The sequence below is a fragment of the Chrysoperla carnea genome, chromosome 1, assembly GCF_905475395.1.
Source record: "Chrysoperla carnea chromosome 1, inChrCarn1.1, whole genome shotgun sequence".
Lineage (NCBI taxonomy): Eukaryota > Metazoa > Arthropoda > Insecta > Neuroptera > Chrysopidae > Chrysoperla > Chrysoperla carnea.
Window position 1 is genome coordinate 88,153,564 of NC_058337.1, and position 19,017 is coordinate 88,172,580.

The 19,017-nt window shown below is 30.9% G+C and overlaps 1 protein-coding gene across 1 annotated transcript in view; it reads left to right on the plus strand.

The window, feature by feature from the left end:
* The first annotated feature begins 8,243 nt into the window (after window positions 1-8,243).
* Window positions 8,244-19,017, plus strand: part of LOC123306043 (E3 ubiquitin-protein ligase MIB1) — a 768,237-nt gene continuing 757,463 nt past the window's right edge. Inside the window, exons 1-3 of the mRNA XM_044887910.1 lie at window positions 8,244-8,432; window positions 8,494-9,492; window positions 10,794-11,390. Of these exons, the coding sequence (XP_044743845.1) occupies window positions 8,331-8,432; window positions 8,494-9,492; window positions 10,794-11,390 (1,698 nt within the window). The 5' untranslated portion in view covers window positions 8,244-8,330. The remainder of the gene's footprint in view (window positions 8,433-8,493; window positions 9,493-10,793; window positions 11,391-19,017) is intronic.

Below are 19,017 nucleotides of genomic sequence, written 5' to 3' on the forward strand. Positions count from 1 at the left end.
CGGGATATTCACTTCAACTATGTCAATTAAAAATATATAAAACAAGTGAAAACACACAATTGAATGAGTTAATTGTTGAAATACCATGTATAGACAGTGTTGATTACTCTGTCACATTACACATACATCAGTGTCACACACATATAATTGATATTCCCATATAATACATACTATACAATTTGCGCTCTCACGGCTAACGGTGATGTTTACGAAAAAATATTTCAAACAGAAGTTTATTTTTTTATAAGGAGCATTTTTTACATTTAAAGTTTTAAGTTATGTCTTCAACGGTTTACAAGATGTGAAACGGTTTACAGGTCGGAAGACCCAATTGACCTATGCTTCTCCTTTACGAACTCGACCACACTCTTTACGTCCTAAGCACGCTATAAAAATTTCAACTTGATATCTCTTTTCGTTTTTGAGTTATCGTGATGACAGACGGACAGACAGACGACAGGCAGACAGACAACCGGAAATGGACTAATTAGGTGATTTTATGAACACAGCTATAGCAAAATTTTGTTCATAGTATCAATATTTTTAAGCGTTAAAAACTTGGGACTAAACTTAGTATATCTTGGTATATTTCATATACATGGTATAAAAATATATGTTTGGACCCCAAATGTGTATTCCCAGAATGCCACATGTGTAAATTTTAAGCAAGATTTGCATCTAATTCTATTTTTTTCTTATATTAAAGACTGTAAGGTAAATTTAATTCCTATACATTGTATAAAAATCAATTCTTGATTAAAATTCCGAAGCAATCATAATTCACTTCCCAAAATATTATTTCTCCCGTCTTTTTATCAAATTGGCATAAAAATGAAAAATGATATGCTAAAACTTTGTTTTACTTTTAACATGATTTTTCAAAATTTAAAATTTGATATATCATATCATTATGAAATACTATCAAAATAGATTATGCAAATCACGAATATAAACAAAATTATCATTTTGTAAAACTCTTGTTAATTATACCATGTATATATGAAATATACATAGTATATTAAGTTTAGTCCAAAGTTTGTAACGCTTAAAAATAATGATGCTAGGAAAAAAATTTTGTCATAGCTGTTCATAAAATCACCTAATTAGTCCATTTCCGGTTGTCCGTCCGTCCGTCCGTCCGTCCGTCTGTGGACACGATAACTCAAAAACGAAAAAAGATATCGAGCTGAAATTTTTACAGCGTACTCAGGACGTAAAAAGTGAGGTCAAGTTCGTAAATGAGCATCATAGGTCAATTGGGTCTTGGGTCCGTAGGACCCATCTTGTAAACCGTTAGATATAGAACAAAAGTTTAATGTAAAAAATTTTCCTGATCAAAAATTAAACAACTTTTGTTTGAAACATTTTTTCGTAAACATCACGGTTTACCCGTGAGGTCGCCAATTAGGCGGAAATTTTATAATATGTTCTATACTTGATTATCAGTTATGTATGTGTCACATGTTTGTATGTGTAATGTGATAAAGAAATCAACACTGACTATACATGGTATTTCAACAATTAACTCAGTCAATTGTTTGTTTTCACTTGTTTTATCAATAAATTTAAAAAAAATTATAATGAAACAATCTGATATACAAATGCAACTTTTTTATAAACTAAAAACAACAGGCTATATTTTACTAGTTTCTGTAAATCATCTCAGATGAATGATATTTGTAGAATAAGAAAAAAGTGTTAATTAATTTATGTATTTCGTAAAAAAAAAAAAAAAACAAATAAAAACACTCGATTTAAATAGCCCAAAAAAATAAAAAAGTGGTAATTGTAATATGAGGTATTCTCTACGTTTGTGTTATATACAAATTTTTTTCCAGTAGGTACTTGTCATATGTGATATGGCCTACCTTTTTGTGACGTTAAAAAAACAAATAGCCACTCCAGAAGAAACTTGCATTACTTACGTGGAGCATACGATTTTGAATTGAACACCATTGCATTTATTCCAGCATACATGGTGAATTTTCGGGCAGAAATATTTTGGAGAATGGTTTCTCTTTTATTTATCTTAGATGGTACAAATAATTGTATAAACTGCCTAACTGATAATGGCTCAGCTACACTTCGATAGAATTCATACATAGATTTCAATGGTGCCAGTTCACGATATTTAAATAAAACTACACCTGAATTATAAAAAATTGAGTTGAGGTCCCATTAAAAATATATTTAATTTTCGCCAAAGCGAGTGATCAAGAGATTAAATTACGCAAAAAAAGACACTATTCATTCTAATTCTGTTAATTCTAATTACTCATTCTCTTTTTTTAAAACGTTAACGAGCTTATAGAAAGCGTGGATGTAAATTCCTCTAGTTATCATAAAGTAAAGCATGTTATGAAATAGGTAAATCTCAGTCGTTATATCATTTGTTTAACTTTAGACCTTAGATCAAATAAGTTAACTTTTATTGGAACATCCAGAAACGACGCAATACTTCTAGATCTACACCCTTAATAAGTCCGGAACAAGCAATATGGTACTTGGCACGAATGTTTTACACATCTATACTTCAAGCAGGAAATGCTCAAGTTAAAAAATAATAAAACGATAGAAGCGAAGTAGGGCCAGCATAGCCTATCGCTTCGCTACTCAAGTTTCAGCCTAGCCGAATAAATTTAACCTCAGGATAAACATCACGCTATAATGTGAAAACGTCAGATTACATCCAGCCTTTAAAGAAAACCAGGTGCGCAGGTTAGTCTGAGTCATAAATTGACCCCATAGTTCAGCGATGATCTGATTTCCATGCTAATAGCACGATATTATCATTCGGAGTTAAATGAAGACTGGGTTAGATATAGATTTTTTTTTTGAAATTTAGCATAGATTAAAATTAAAGGTAATTGTAAAAATTTTTGGAATTTTATCGTAACCGGTTATTTCCAATATAATCAAATGGTAAGTTTATTACTGGTGTAATTTCTACCTTTAGAATAATTGTCTTACCAGAATGCTTATACAGCTGTATGTTTTGATAAATATCGTCTTGTAAAAATTTGTGTAATGCAGATGCCAATAAACTACCACCAAAAATTCGTGCATCTATATTTTCCCCATACAGTTCCCATGCAACTGCTAATAAACTATGCAAAAATTGGAAAAAATATATTCGCTCAAATGGATTATGTATTGATTTCATAAGTGCTGCTTTATTTCTTGCTAGCAGTATGTCAGTTTTAACCAATGATAATTTTGTCATTATATTACAGTCACGATACATTTGCCACAAAAATAAACGTATCATCACTCTTCTATATTTCTTTTCAGCAAGAAAGTTTTCATAATAATAATCTTGACAGCATATATTACAATAAAATCGATAAATTTCCCATAATCGTGGTAAATGTAAAATGAAACAATTGTAAATAAAATGTTCTTCTCTACTAATTTCATCAGGATCTCTTAATAAAATTGGTAGTTCATCGTCCAACGAATGTTTCGTCGGTGATATTTTTATCTGATAGTGTGGTTCTTTTGTTTCAATCATGCTTATCAGCGATTTTTCAGCAGGAAACGATTTTTGATAATGTTTATTCATAACTTTTGTACGTTTTAATATATGGTGCAATTCGTCTTTTTGTATGATATTTTTCACTGATATTTTTAATAGATGATATGATAAATCGATTGTATGTACTGGTTCATGAATTGGTATATTGATTGTATTTTGTAAACAATAAAGTACACGGTCTCTTTCATGTAAAATTTTTGGATCACAGCAACAATCTTCACAATCGCATACTAATTTGTTATTAAATGTTTTCTTTGGATTAAATGTAACCATTTGATCTCTTGGTATACGATCAACAAATCTGGGTTTCGGGTCAGTCTCGTCATTTGAGAATACATGAAATGGATTATCGTACTGGAACAATGGTTGATTATGAATTATTTTACCATTACCGCATATTATCGAACCTTCACCATGCTTGAAATTTTTATGAAACTGTCCTTCATACATAGCCCCATTTAAATGTCCAAAAATAAGTGTACCTGTTTGGATAAAAACTTTGTCACTTTTTTATTTTTTATTAATAAAATATTTTTAGTACCGAAGCCATCTCTTTCACCATTTTTCCACATTCCTTTGTAGGTATTATCTAAATAAAATACAAATTCCGAAAACAATTCTCCATCCCATGTATATTTTCCATATCCGTGCATCAAGCCATTTATCCATTCTCCTTTATAAAACTAAAAAATAAGAAAGAGCTCATTGCGCCAAATTACTTAAACATCCAAAGGATTATATATTTATTAATTCGCCAACACCTTTTTAAAGGCACACATAAGTTTACCGTTAATTTATTGGCTAAATAAATTATATTTTTATTTCACCTCCTAGGATTTCAGGCGACATCAGGGCAATTTTTACGTTAAATTTTCAAGTAATAGTGTTATTGGATACTAATTATTCTTAATATTCATTATTATACAATTCGAAAACAATTTCAAAAATTTGGAAAACATTTATTTCTGCTAATGGATTTTTTAATCAATAGTAATTACTTTCCAGAATATTACTTACTGAGTTTTCGGGTTAGCAGGGCCGGATTAAACATTTGAGGGGCCCTGGGCCGAAAATCATAGGGGATACATGTAAGGGCAGACTTTTTTTTACAAATTTAAGGAATTATAAGCACATTTATTTCACATTTTGTGGAATTATTTTGCTTTCCATGCAATTGTATGAGAACATGGAAATCGCATGCTCGCTTATTCTATCAGCCATTTGCTGATTGATTTTTTATTTTTTTTCACATTTTTTTTTTTCATTTGTTTGTTGGGGGTCTCCAGAACACTCGGGGTCCTGGGTCTGGGCTCAGTTGCGTCCATGCATTAATCCATCCCTGCTGCTCAGATAAGTGTCTTTGCAGCCCCAGCAGAAAAAGTGGTTTTGGTACAAGAAAAATTTTAAACGATAAAAATTAGTTTTGTAAGCGGCTCAATGGTGACAAGATTGTCGATGCAAATATATATCGATTTGCATAAATGAGAAGCGTATTTGTGCACAATTTTAACCGGTATATAAATAATTCGGAATAAATCGTTCACAGCTGCTCTTATTCTATATTATAGATTATAAACAAAAAATAGATTACACAAGCGTAAGCAAAATACAAAATAAGAAGCTTACATCGTTATTTGACCAGCACATTCTACCATACCCTTGTCGTTTGCCCCGATGCCAACTACCATTGTACCATGTTTTACAATCATATACCCGTTTTCCTTTTCCATCGTATTCATCTTCATGCCATTCTCCATCATAATACTGGTTTTCATCATAAATTAAACGACCTTTACCATTTTTTTTGCTAAACCACCATTCACCTCTGTAACAGGTATTTGAATTTGCAATGGATAATGTACCAAAACCATGGCGTCTTCCATGTAAAAATTGCCCTTCATACCAACATAAATCAGGCCATTTCATTTTTCCTATGCCTTGTATTTCATTGTTTGCAAACATACCCTTAAAAATCATTTTTGTAATTGATATATTATCATAAAAGATGCGTTTGAGTAGTTTCATTAGAGAATCAATATACAATTTACCTCGTATATCGATCCATCAGTCCATCGATATCGTCCATATCCATCCATCATCCAGTTTGAAATACACCCTTCGTAAAGACATCCATTTTTCAATTGAACTTTAACGTTTTGTGGAGAAATTTTTTTCTAAAATGAACCGTAAGTTTTTTAATAATTTGTAACGCCTTCTTAGCAATTAAGAAAATGTTAGCATTTGTCTATAAAACGTGCATGGGCAAGCGTGGCTTAGAGAGGACACTCTTACTTTGTATCTAAAATACGAGTTAGACAGTGACAACCAAAAATACGAGTAGGACAAAGAGACAACATTTTTTTTCTACCTATCTTATTAGTATAAGAGAAACTGAGATAGGTAGATAGAAGTAGTATACCCGTCTCGCTTCCTCCTCTATGACTAATGCGGTCTTGGGAAAAGGGATATACAATAAAGTTTATGGCACCCAATAAAGCTATAACAATGGTGGCTTTGACTTAAAATAACTCGCCCATGCCTGGTCTAAAACTTTCCACCAAAATTTTGTACTAGCTATATTATTACCTGTAATTATAATGATACTATACTAGAAATTATTACCTGTAAACGTGATGTAACCGAATGACCATCATCACCATTATTTTCATTTGCATTTTTTCTTAAACTAGCTGTAGAGGTAAAAAATAGTTATCGTATATTTGTGAAAATACTAGTTTCAGTAAAAATTGTTTCATAGCATCTAGAGTTTTAATTGAGTAAATGAAACATGCCCCTTGATAAATATAAATAATAATAATTCTACCTATAGTGAAGTTTACTATAAGTAGCTCTAGGGCTCTACAACTCCTGTCGTCATGTTGTTGGATTCAAATCCAACATGTAAGCCTGACCCAACCACCTAAACGGGCCGAAGGCCCTATATGGCGCACCCAACATGCCAGGCAGTGATCAGTTCGAGCCTTAATTATTATTGGAAAACCTTTTATGTCAACAAAGTTAAGGTATTTTAATTTATTTTTTGGAGATAATATTTGTGGTAAACATTGAGGTAAGTTATTGACAGTATTATAACCTTGTAAACGTGCCATTACAAATAATTTTCTAAATAATGTTACATACTTTGTGAATTTGTCGAGTTTTGAATGATTGAGAGATTGTCATGTGGACTGGAAACAACGCTTTGAAAAAGACTTTCTGAACCAGAGGAAACTATCATTGAATTCTTATCAGTTTTGTTCTTCCTATCTGAAAATATCGATGGTTCTTCTGGAATGTGTACATTTTCATCAATTAAAATTGGCTCCCATCGTTCAATAACACAATCCAACATAGAATGTAAAAATTCATAAACTATATCATCAGTAACGTTACGAATTACATATCTACCGAGGTATTCAAGATCAGTGGTACTGGTAAAAGATTCCATTTCCTTGTTCACTTATAAGACTGTCCAAAAAATTTTAATATTAAAAGTTTATATGATTACATAAATGATCTAAAAAACGATATTCAAAACCAAATTGTATAATATGTTATACATTTTTCTACTTAGAAGTAATTAATGTGCCCCCAAAGTTCTAGCCTGTAGAACTCCAGAAAATTCGGAAAAATCTTACGACGTAGTTTCAATAATTTTGTTGTTTTAGAAGTTTATTTATAATTGTTTAAGTAACTGTTTAAATTCGGAATTTCATTATCTCGGGTAATAAGTAGACATTAATTTAACTGCTTCAGGCCTTTTAACTATGTAGTTGCATACGGTTTAGATTGTGCTTCGTTGGTAAAAATTGCTAAAAGTGCATTTTTTTGGAAATCCATTAATGCGGAAATTTTCGAAATTTTTAGCGGAAATTTTCATTTTTTATGGGTTTTCGACTTTTTTACAGAAAACGGTGCGTCGAACAGAAGAAAATTAAAGAGACAAAAAATGAAAATTTTAACAAAATATGTCGTTTTAGACTAGAAACTTTTTATCTCTGACCCTTTCAATTGTTAAAAACAAATTATGGGTCAAAAATAAATAATTTCTTTCTGCTCAAGAAAATGCCTAATTGATATTTTATTTCGTTCGTAATGTTGTGTTTTGTTCGTAGAATTCAAAATTTTGTTTTTATATCTCATAACTTTGCAATTGTTTAAATAAATTACCTAATTTCTTTGTAAGGGATTTGCGACTTTCCGTGGCATCTTTTGTATTTCCCACTCCCAATGAGCGTAAATGTTAATAGGAACTAACAACATTAATGTCTTTCCCAACTAAATTTTTTTACCCCACACCCACCGCTGGAAACTGCAATGGCTATTAAACAAGTGTTTCAAGATGTAACACCCGGTAAATGAAATATAAAAAATTTTAAGCCTAGGCTGATCTGAATTCGATCAGTAAAACCGGGGATGTCGACCACTTTGCGTTTGGCCGTCTAAATTGTTTAAAAAAATCTTGCATCAACATAAAGTTAATATATTCAACTAATTAGTTTTAATTTTTCTAGAAATTAATGAAGTTTTTCATATTTCTTGTATTCGTATTCTTTGGTAACAATCATGATACTATCTCAGCAGAGACACAAACCAAAATATATTGTTCAAACTTTATCTTCTAGGTAGAGTTTACAATCGTATAATCAATTCTGTCGGTAAGTAAGAACGGCTACATGTGATCATTTAAATACTTGACAGATGAATGTGTACATGTTCAACATACAAGCATTTTCATAACTTTGATTTGTTTACATAATTTATAAAAGAGTTGTTTTATTATTTGATTTACCTTATGGAGACGGTAACAACACCTGGAGCAACAACAGGATTAAGAAATTCAAGGTTTATTGGTGCGAGAGTGATTCGAGGACCGGATTGGAAATGGGGAAAACAGGTTAGGATTGTATTGTTTTTATAAAAAATTATTTTAAAAATAATCTTCAAATTAATTTTAGGATGGAGGTGAAGGGCATGTAGGCACTGTGCGTAATTTTGAATCACCCGAAGAAGTCGTTGTGGTTTGGGATAATGGCACAGCCGCTAATTATCGATGTTGTGGAGCTTTTGATTTACGGATATTAGACAGTGCCCCAACTGGTATGAAACATGAAGGCACTATGTGTGATACATGCCGTCAACAACCAATATTTGGTTTGCGATGGAAATGTGCCGAATGCGGAAATTATGATCTGTGTTCTATTTGTTATCATAGTGATAAACATCATTTAAGACACCGTTTTTATCGGATCTCTACAGCTGGAAGTGAACGTATGATCTTAGAACCTCGTCGAAAAAGCAAAAAGATTGCTATACGTGGAATATTCGCTGGCGCGCGTGTTGTTCGCGGTGTCGATTGGCAATGGGAGGATCAAGACGGTGGTAATGGTCGTCGGGGTAAAGTCAATGAAATTCAAGATTGGTCAGCCGCGAGCCCACGTAGTGCAGCATACGTTGTGTGGGATAATGGCACAAAAAATTTGTATCGTGTTGGTTTTGAAGGAATGGCTGATTTAAAAGTTGTAAATGATGCCAAAGGACAAACAGTTTATCGTGATCATTTACCATTACTTGGTGAACAAAGTCCTGGACGATCTGGTGCAAATAGTTTACAAATTAATGATAAAGTTAACGTTGATTTAGAATTAGAAATTGTTCAAACATTGCAACATGGACATGGTGGTTGGACTGATGGAATGTTCGAGTGCTTAGGTACCACAGGAACTGTGGAAGGAATTGACGAAGATCATGATATTGTTGTATCGTATCCTAGTGGAAATCGTTGGACATTCAATCCTGTCGTTTTAACTAAAGTTGCTTCTGCTGTGCCGGAAACAGTTACAGAAACACCACAAAAACAATTTGCTGTCGGGGATTTGGTGCAAATTTGTAATGATTTAGAGCGAATTAAATTACTTCAACGTGGGCATGGAGAATGGGCAGAAGCTATGGCACCGGTAATATTCATTTTCTATTACGTAGGGATAAGACTCAATTTCTTTTTGGCTATAAAATATCGGAATATAAACTAAGTATTTAATTTTTTTAATGGTTTTTTCGAATTTATTTTAAAATATAATTTAAAACACAATTTTTGAGTAGAGTAGAAGATTTAAAAATTAAAAACTTGAACTATTTTATATACCAAAAAGTACTTGAAGTCGTGTTTAAAGCTAACAGGCCCTGTTAACAAATTGGTGTTAATTTTATTGGTATTAGAAAGCTTTATTTTACACAAAAAAGTCAAGTTATTAGATATAAGTAAGAAAGTATAAATAGCTGAAATTAGATACTGGAATATTAAATTTAAAATTAAGAAACTTAATTTTACAGAAAATAAAGTAGAACTAATATGTATGTTAAAATCGAGGTCAAACGCCTTTTTTACAGATTTTATGCATTAATTTTGAAAGGATCGGATCTTTGATGGCTAGAAATTTTTTTCTGTAGTAAAACGTAATATTATTGGCGCTTTTCTCCTCTGCGACAAATAAATCTTTGGGTTATATTAACTTTGAATTAATGTAACAGGCAATGGGAACGAAAAGGTACAAGTACATGAAGAAACATTTTTTCGGAAAAAAAGCCCTGTAATATTCAATCGTTTCGAATAATAATTTCACTTAGAAACGGTTGTAAATTAGGCCCCAAGGGCGTATTGAGCTTGAATTTTATATCTCGTAGTTTCCAAACTTTAACAGAGAGCTATTTTGAATCTTTACTGTAATTAGAGAAATAAATGTTCCTATGGAAATAATTTGGGGGGTATTTTCTGATTTTAAGTTAATAGAATTATTTAAGTTAATAGAAATTGATAACATACTTTCCTTTTGTAATATAAAACTAAAAATATACCAAACTCAATTATTTTTCGGATAAATTATGCGATTTACACTGCCAACATTGATAAAAAAATGGATGTTTCAACAACTCCAATCTAGATAAAAGCGTTTTGGTGTGTAAAATGATACTTGGTTTGAAATAAACGAAACGATAATTTTCGTTAAAGTAAACGGCTTTGTTAGTCTTCATAGAACGGATTAAGACACTGTTACGCATAAAATTGCTGTGGTTAATTAATAAAATCAACCCTAGTCTAATCTGATAATTCGGTCTCCCATTTGCTTCTATTTCTTATCGCACACATTTCCATTGAAAAATTTAAAGATTACCCGGATGTGTTCTCATTAGATTTTTGTTAATTTTTATTATTTAACGGCAAATAAATTTGGTTGTTAATATTTTTCTTTGGTTACAGACTTTAGGAAAAATAGGAAGAGTCCAACAAATATATCATGATAACGATTTAAAAGTTGAAGTATGTTCAACATCATGGACATACAACCCATTAGCCGTTACAAAAGTAGCAACTACCGATGGAACTGTATCCGGTAATACCAGTGGTGAACGTTTAAGTGCGTTATTGAAAAAACTATTCGAAACACATGTGTCGGGTGATGTCAATGAAGAACTTGTCAAAACAGCGGCAAACGGAGATGCTCCAAAATGTGAAGAAAGCTTAAAACAAGCAGCAACTACTGGTGCAGATGTAAATGGTGTTTTTGCTGGACATACAGCCTTGCAAGCAGCCAGTCAAAATGGACATTTAGAAGTAATTAAAGTGTTGTTACGTTATAATGCTGATGTTGAAATTGAAGATAAAGATGGTGATCGTGCGGTGCACCATGCGGCATTCGGCGATGAACCTCGCGTTATGGAATTATTAGCTCGTGCTGGAGCTGATTTAAATGCGCGTAATAAACGCCGTCAAACTGCTTTACACATGGCAGTAAATAAAGGACATGTAGATGTTGTGAAAACTTTATTGGAATTGGGGTGTCATCCTAGTTTACAAGTGAGTAATTTTTCTTTGAATAAATTAGTTATAACACTTTCATAAGGTTATCTTTGAATTGTTTACATTTGTTGTTTCGTTGAGATATTGATATCTAATAGCATAATTTTTAATTTGGGAGTTATTTACCATACACTAATAAAATGTCACTGCCATCTATTGAGCGAAACAACTCATATGAGGGACAAAAAACAAATGAAATACATATGTCTAAAATTATGTTTTAATTATTTTTTAAATTATAAAAAACGTCACTTTAAAAGGCGATTCTATCAAGTTAAAATAGAAGTGTCGATAATTACCAATGAATGAAACAAAACTTTATCTAATGAAGTGCTTATTGACACACAATATTTTTGGTTTTCCGTCTAATTTCCGTATAGGAGAAACAAATACATACAAACATTCATTTTTATTTATATAGATTTTAACCCTTAACTGGTTGTAATGTATTAGAATAATATCGTATAAAGATTGTTAGTTTTTTTTATCTAAACCATTTAAAAAAAATTTTTATTGTCGCTACAAATTTGCTTGCAAAGTTTCAACTCAATTGGATCATCGGGAAAGGGTTAAAAAACGATCCAAAGTTATGTAACTTTTCGGCAGACAAGCAGACACTACGAGTTAAAAGAAAGGGACTACCTTTCATAGTTTCCCCAAACTATTTTTAAGATTTAGGGTTAATTTTAATTAATGGAATATTTGGTAATCAAAAATATTGGTTCTTGAAGTTATCGAAATTTTTGTCCAAGTTTTTGGCTCGCTTTCGGATTTTCTCCACAAAAGCAAACAAGGTATACCGCAAACAATTCTTTTTGCACGTACATATAATACTATATGTAATCCGTGCATTTTTTGTGACACTAGATACATGTCAAATAATTGTTTCGAAAAAGCAATTATTCAGAAGTTGCCGAGTATCTAGAAAAATGTGCAGGAGTAGTACAATTACTGTAAAAGTGAAATTAGTTGCCAAAAATGAATTTTCTAATAAGGAAATAGTTTAAGAAAAAACGCGAAGATAATATCATTGAAAGTTATGTAGGTAATTGAATTTAATAACATAATTTTTAGTGAATCTTTTCGGATTTGATAAAGTTGCTGCACTTATTAATATACGCCAGAATTGTCTTTATTAAAATTTATTAGAAAAATAAATTTTTTTACTTACATAAATTGTGTAAACTTCAATCAATATATCAACGTACAAATTATATATAAAAAAGTTTTGTTACAAAAACAATACGATTCGTAAAACTGTAAAAACAACATGACAAAATGTAAAACACTCAAAAACATTGTTATATTTCTATAGTAACGATTTTTACGTATCTTTGATTCGAACTAACAGCTCTATGTGTGTGTCTGCCTGTCTGCCTGTGGCATCGTAGCGCCTAAATGGATGAACCGATTTTGACTTTTTTGTTTCATTTGAAAAGTAATTAAATGGAGAGTGTTCTTAGCTATATTTCAAGTACGAGCTTAGAGTTCTGTACCCGAAAAATTTGTCGGGGGGTTTTTAAAATTTTGTAAATTTCACTTGTTAGTAATATTTTTTTCGAAAATATAGTCAAAGGTTAGTTGTGGGTGTGAGTAAAGTCGTGGGTGTTGGGTGTGAGTAAAAATCTTTTTCATTTAAAGATTACCCGGAATCAATTAATCAATTTTCATTTAAATCTTTTTCATTAATATTAGAACACGATTTATGGATTTTTGGCGGTGTGCAAAATGGGTTTCGCACAAACATCGCGACACGAGATTTTTATAGATTATAATTATTCTTAGCTAATAAAAATAATATGTTGCATTTTAAAGTAGTTAAGCTAAGTTGAAACCTACTTCCGGGTATAAATGACACTTAATACTTGAACGTTACTTTATTATCTCTGTGGAAATTTTTCTTGATAAAATTTTTTTGTACATTATTGTTGAGAAAATAAAAATACCGTAGGGTGCAGGCTAACATAACAATGTTCGGTATAAAATCAGATTCGATTTACTACCCAAAGCCATACACATATACACACACATATGCACACAACAAAGCGTAGGAGTAGATGAGGATGTAATGAAATAAATGAAAATGCTATGAAGAGTAAAGGATTTGTAATTAAAGCGAACGTCATTTTATCTTACTCATAAATCACAAAAAGAGAATTATATCATCCAAACTCTTTCACATATTCCCATAGACATTTACAACCCCCAATTTAGCTTTCTTTGGTGTTTTGTATTTATTGTGGTGTAATATGTTGTGTATGTACAAACTCTATTTATAATACATGTAACGAGTGATTTTAAATGATTAGGTGTCTTCTAACTAGTGTTTCAAAACAGTAATCGATCGGTTGAAAAATTAGTAGTTGCTTCACTTCAATGAAAAACCGAGTATATTCTGAACTTCAATTTTTTAGAAATTACAATAATATTATTACAAAACGAACTATTCGACTTGATGAAATTTAGTGAATAGGTAAATTGTTCTTCGTATTTTTAACCCCGAACTAAAAAAGAGATGTTATAAGTATGACTGTGTGCGTCTGTCTGTCTGTGGCATCGTAGTGCTTAAACGGAAGAACCAATTTTAATGCTCTTAGCTATGTTTCAAGTGCGAGTTTAGGGTTCCGTACCCGAAAAAAACAATAAACTTAGCGACTATCTTCAAAATGTTTTAAGGAAAAAGGTAATTTCATGAAGAGTGTTCTTATATCTGTTTCAACTGCGAGTTTAGGGTTCCATTCCCGATTATTGGGGATTTTTTAAATTTTGTAAGAAGGGTAATTTTCTATTTAGAAAAATTAAATAACCTGCAATGAAACTCAATGGGTTCATTCTCTGTGATAATATTCCTGTTTTTCTCACCTTAGGGACTGGTGATCAATCATATTTTTGTTAATATAATTATTAAAAAAACCATACGACCTTAGTGAATACAAAACAATGAAAACTTTTAGTTTAAATAAAAAAAAATGAATATAATAGTTATAAATATACAGTCTTCTTTATTATTATATACAGGGTGGACCAAAACACGGTAACTACAGAAAAAAACTTTAGCTAAAAGTTGTCAAGGAGAATAGAGGAAATTCGGCTGTGTCCAGGATTTGACAAGATATTTTAGTTTCAAGACTGGGCTTAAATGTTGTTAACATTGGCCTTTATTGTCCTTGATAACTTTTGTCTAAAATTTTTTTCTGAAGGTAGCGTATTTTCTTTCGATTGAATGCAATGATGACATGTTTTTAAGTCGAATTTCCTTCAAAAGCTAACAACTCTCGAAAACTGTTTAAAATAAAAATTGTTAGATTTTTTTATGAGGATCAACTTTCTAATTTAAATTGTTATCTATCTCTTACTGTTTAGGATCTGAGTTAACTATTAAAGCAATCCGAAGAACTAGGTCCAATCTGATATCAGAATGTGATGTCCCCCATCAAAGACTGCAACTCTTGTTTAAGTTATTTTTTGGTTGGTTAACTACAAAACAAGCTATTAGCCATGATAGATTAAAATGGTTCAGCTTGTATACATATTATATGTTATTTCTATTAAATGCACCTTTTAATGCTTAATAAAAGCTAAAAAGTTCTTAAATTCAGATTTTCGTGATCTTAGAATGAAATTAATCATTTTATGGAATGTTCAAGATGGCCCAGCAAAATTTTGGAACTGTGAAAAGTTCTTACCGTTACAGTTCATAAACGGACATCCAACTTTGATTAAAAAGACCTAGGAGCATCAACTTTGACATAAATTAAAAAGAAGAATACTCTCTGGGTAAAAAACAGCTATATAAGCGCTTAGCCTGTTTATATCGCATGAAAAAAAACTTCTGCTTTTTACTAGTTTTTCTCATCTCTATTATTTTATATTCGCACCGTACGTGAGTTTTATTGGAGGCGTTTCCATGGTAACGATACACTACTTTAATTATAGAATTGAATGGATGCATATATAATTGTATGGATTGCATTTATCACTTAAGTACATTGAAAATTTAATATTATTGTCTTACAAATTTAAATAAATAATTATGATAATTTACATTTGAAAAATAATATTTGTACAATTTGATTTCTTATTTTCACAATTTTCAATGCATTAAGTTTAATTAATTTGTGTTTTTCAATAATTTTAATTTGACAGTTTCTATAACATTAACATGTAAAGAATTGCAAATTAGTCATAACAGCCTCCTTTAACGCTAAAATTTTTTACTGGAAGCGCTAGCATCGATTTTATTGTCCCTACCATGACTACGCACACAACGAAAAAATAAATTTTTAATTAAATTATTTTCATCGATTCCTTTTTAATGTACTGCGTTATAAACAGCCTTTTCAAAGTTCTCCTCATGAATAGGTAGAAAATATATTATTAGTATGAGTAATTTTATTACGTTTGAGTAATTATTCTAAATAAATAATTATTATTGTATTGTAATGGTAAAATGGTTAATTGATTTAAAATGTAACAATTTAATTATTCTTTGAAAAGTACTTACACAATACTTGATGATAATTATCGTTTATTGAATTACAAGAAAGCGTAGTAGGGTTGAAAATATTAGATGTGGGTACGTTTGACTTTTCTTATTAAGGCAGTATGATTACGGTATAAAAAGTTAATCGCAAGGATAAACGCCCGACTTGTTTGATTCAATGCCTGTTACAAATAAGGCGTGATTTACAAAATATATTGTTTCAGATATAATTATTGTTAGTAAGTTTAACAAAGCCACGTCCATTCTGCCTTTTTTTAGATACATTCCCGGGGATGCATGAGCATTATTACGCACGTGAATACTGTTTTTTTTTCTTTGTTCAGGTTTCAATTTTGTAAAACTATACAAATATAGACCAAAAATTCCGTGGTATAAACTAGACAGTTTAGTAGCAAGCTGCATAATCACATTGTGATTTAAATCGTTAAAAAGTACCTAGAATTCTATTGGAAGGTCTTCTTTCTATATATAGACCCGGTAAAATTCGTCATTGAACATTAATTATTTTCGGATGAAAAATTTTTGTAAGGTTCCCGTTTTAAAAATGCTGTGGGTAACCCAGAAGGGTATTATTTAAACTAAATTCCCTTCGGAAAAAATTTTCATGTAATCGGGATTAAAATTAACAAAAAATGTTCTTAGACATTTTTCTCTAAAACTTAAATTTTTCAAATTAAAAGTTCGTAAAATTTGAAAAAACACCCTCAGAAAGTGTAGGTATGTGTCAAGCGTACTCAACAACATCCCGCAAAAATTTTTGGTTTAATTGCATTTTATGTGCTTGATTGTTAATTGTTAAGAGGGCGCAAAAATAACGATTTTCTGTTTTATGCTAGAAAGACTGTGTTTTCACCAATTCGCTCGAAGTAAAGTCAAATTAACATAAAAGTTCGGAAAATTCCACAACGCCGGAAAATCGGATAAATGGGTTTTCAGTTTCAAATGTTTCGATATAAATATAGATTCTTACTTTGATTAATTAAGTAATAAATATTCAATACTTTGTTCTAAGGAAGTGTTAGATTCATTATAATTTCTTTGATTTCGTAGATGCCGATACTCGTAAACACTCAAAGAACCAGACCCTTTTCTAGATAGACATGAAAAGCTCAACAATTATGTATTTTTCGTAATGATTCATTTTTATTCTTTTGTTAAATTGAATTGAAAATCTTATCAATTATTCGTAATAAAAATGACAAAAAGTATATAAAATAAAATATTTTCACAAAATTAATGTAGGATTTACTTTATATATTTTCTTTTTTAATTAATAAATAGCTAAAATTTCTCTACACTGATAAGCTTTTATTACACTTGAATAGTTTTTTCGTAATTATATAAATGTCATCAAATATCCCAGATTGAATGTTGGTAGTTTATTAATACAATAATAAAAAAAAATAGTAATAATTTTTTTATACAGCATGTAATAAAAATGCGTGTTTAATAGTAAAAAAACATTATTTAAGAAAAAAGAGAGAAATTTAATTATCTACAATAAAGACCCTTACCATTTTTAGTCTAAAGTGCTCTTCTCGCTTATGCAGATATAGACCGAAACGGTTTTTCTCAAAATGGTAGAATTTCCGTCCTCCAAATTTGTAAGGATTTAGTGAATTTACATTCAGCACGTGATACTGAACTTATTTATGGTAATACCAGCATGAAAGCACTTGTGGCCAAATTTGGCCTATTTTTAGCTGTGAGATCCCAAAGTTGAAGAATTTTTGGTCGTTTAGATCCTGAGATAATCAGCTGAAAGGAAAATTTAGAATAAAAAAATAGCCCCACGTCTTTTTGCTTTCGAGATATTTATTTTGACGTAAATTGTCAAAATTGGGAACTAAGGCATTAATTATCTGGTGTTTTAAACGGTCAAAATTTCTGAAATTTTGGGATTTTATAGTAAGCTCTATTCTTAGGCTGTGAAAAAAAATCGATAAATTCTGTCGAAAAGTGGGTTTTACCATAGTTCTAACCTAAGAACTGTAAATATCATGCTGGATATACCTTAAATAGAAAAATAACTCTTGTAATTTAATTATGGACAATAGTAAGGAGCTTTTCTATTACCTGTTTTACTCGAATTAAATTTTTTTTGCGAAAAAAGTAAAAACAAATTGACTATTTTAGAGCTGACCTTTGTATATTTTTTTATAAATTATAAGTACTTAATGTAAATCTTTTTAATGATTTTTCAAGTAATTGGTAAACAAAGTTTAAGTGGGAAAAAAGAAATCTCATTTACTCCGAATCATGAAAAATACCAGTAGAACTTGTTGCTGGACGCTCACAGTAGTGGCTACAAACTTTTTCCCTTTTATATTTAACTTTATAAAGGTAAAAAACTGCTTTTATTAGTATCTTGTTGAAATATCGTGAAAAAAGCCAAAAGTTGTCGAATGCTCACAAAGGAGCCTTTACCTCTCGAGTGGGTGATAACTTGCATTTGCATGAATTCAAAATATTATTTATTTTTTTGAATGCAAGTTTTGATCAAAGTTCCTTGTCAACGATATTCCGTACGACAGATAGATAGAATCTATCCCATTGAGTACACAAAACTTGTCGCGTAGAAATCGTAATTTGAGTGGGACAGCTAGTTATTCGTGAAATTAAAGCATAATCAAAGCCCGCCCTGGTAACTCAGTTGGTTAAGGCGTAATCAATTCCGTCCGCGGAAGCGGGTTCGATTCCTGCCGTCGCACCAAAAATTAATTATTAGTTGTGATGGGCTGGTGTAGTGCATGGTATATGCATGAAGGATGTGCACTCAGCTTCTGAAATTGAGGAGCTGATAAATGAAATTATGAGCGGAAAAGTTGGTAAAACACATATGTGGTATCACAGTGGGCTCTATAGCCTAAGTGTGTCCTACGTGGCCAGCCAATATAACCTAACCCAAAGCCCACCTTTAAAAATTAAACAAATACGACCCTTCAAATTTCTTAGCTTTTTATGTTTTAACTTGTTGGGTACTAAAACAAAAGAAGAATACCTTTTAGTTTTTAAGTAAGAAATTATTACTTTTTTCCGTGACAACAATTTTTTTTTTTATTAACTCGTAAAATGTAACACTCTGTAAAAAACGCACGTAAAATAGTGTAATTTTGTAGA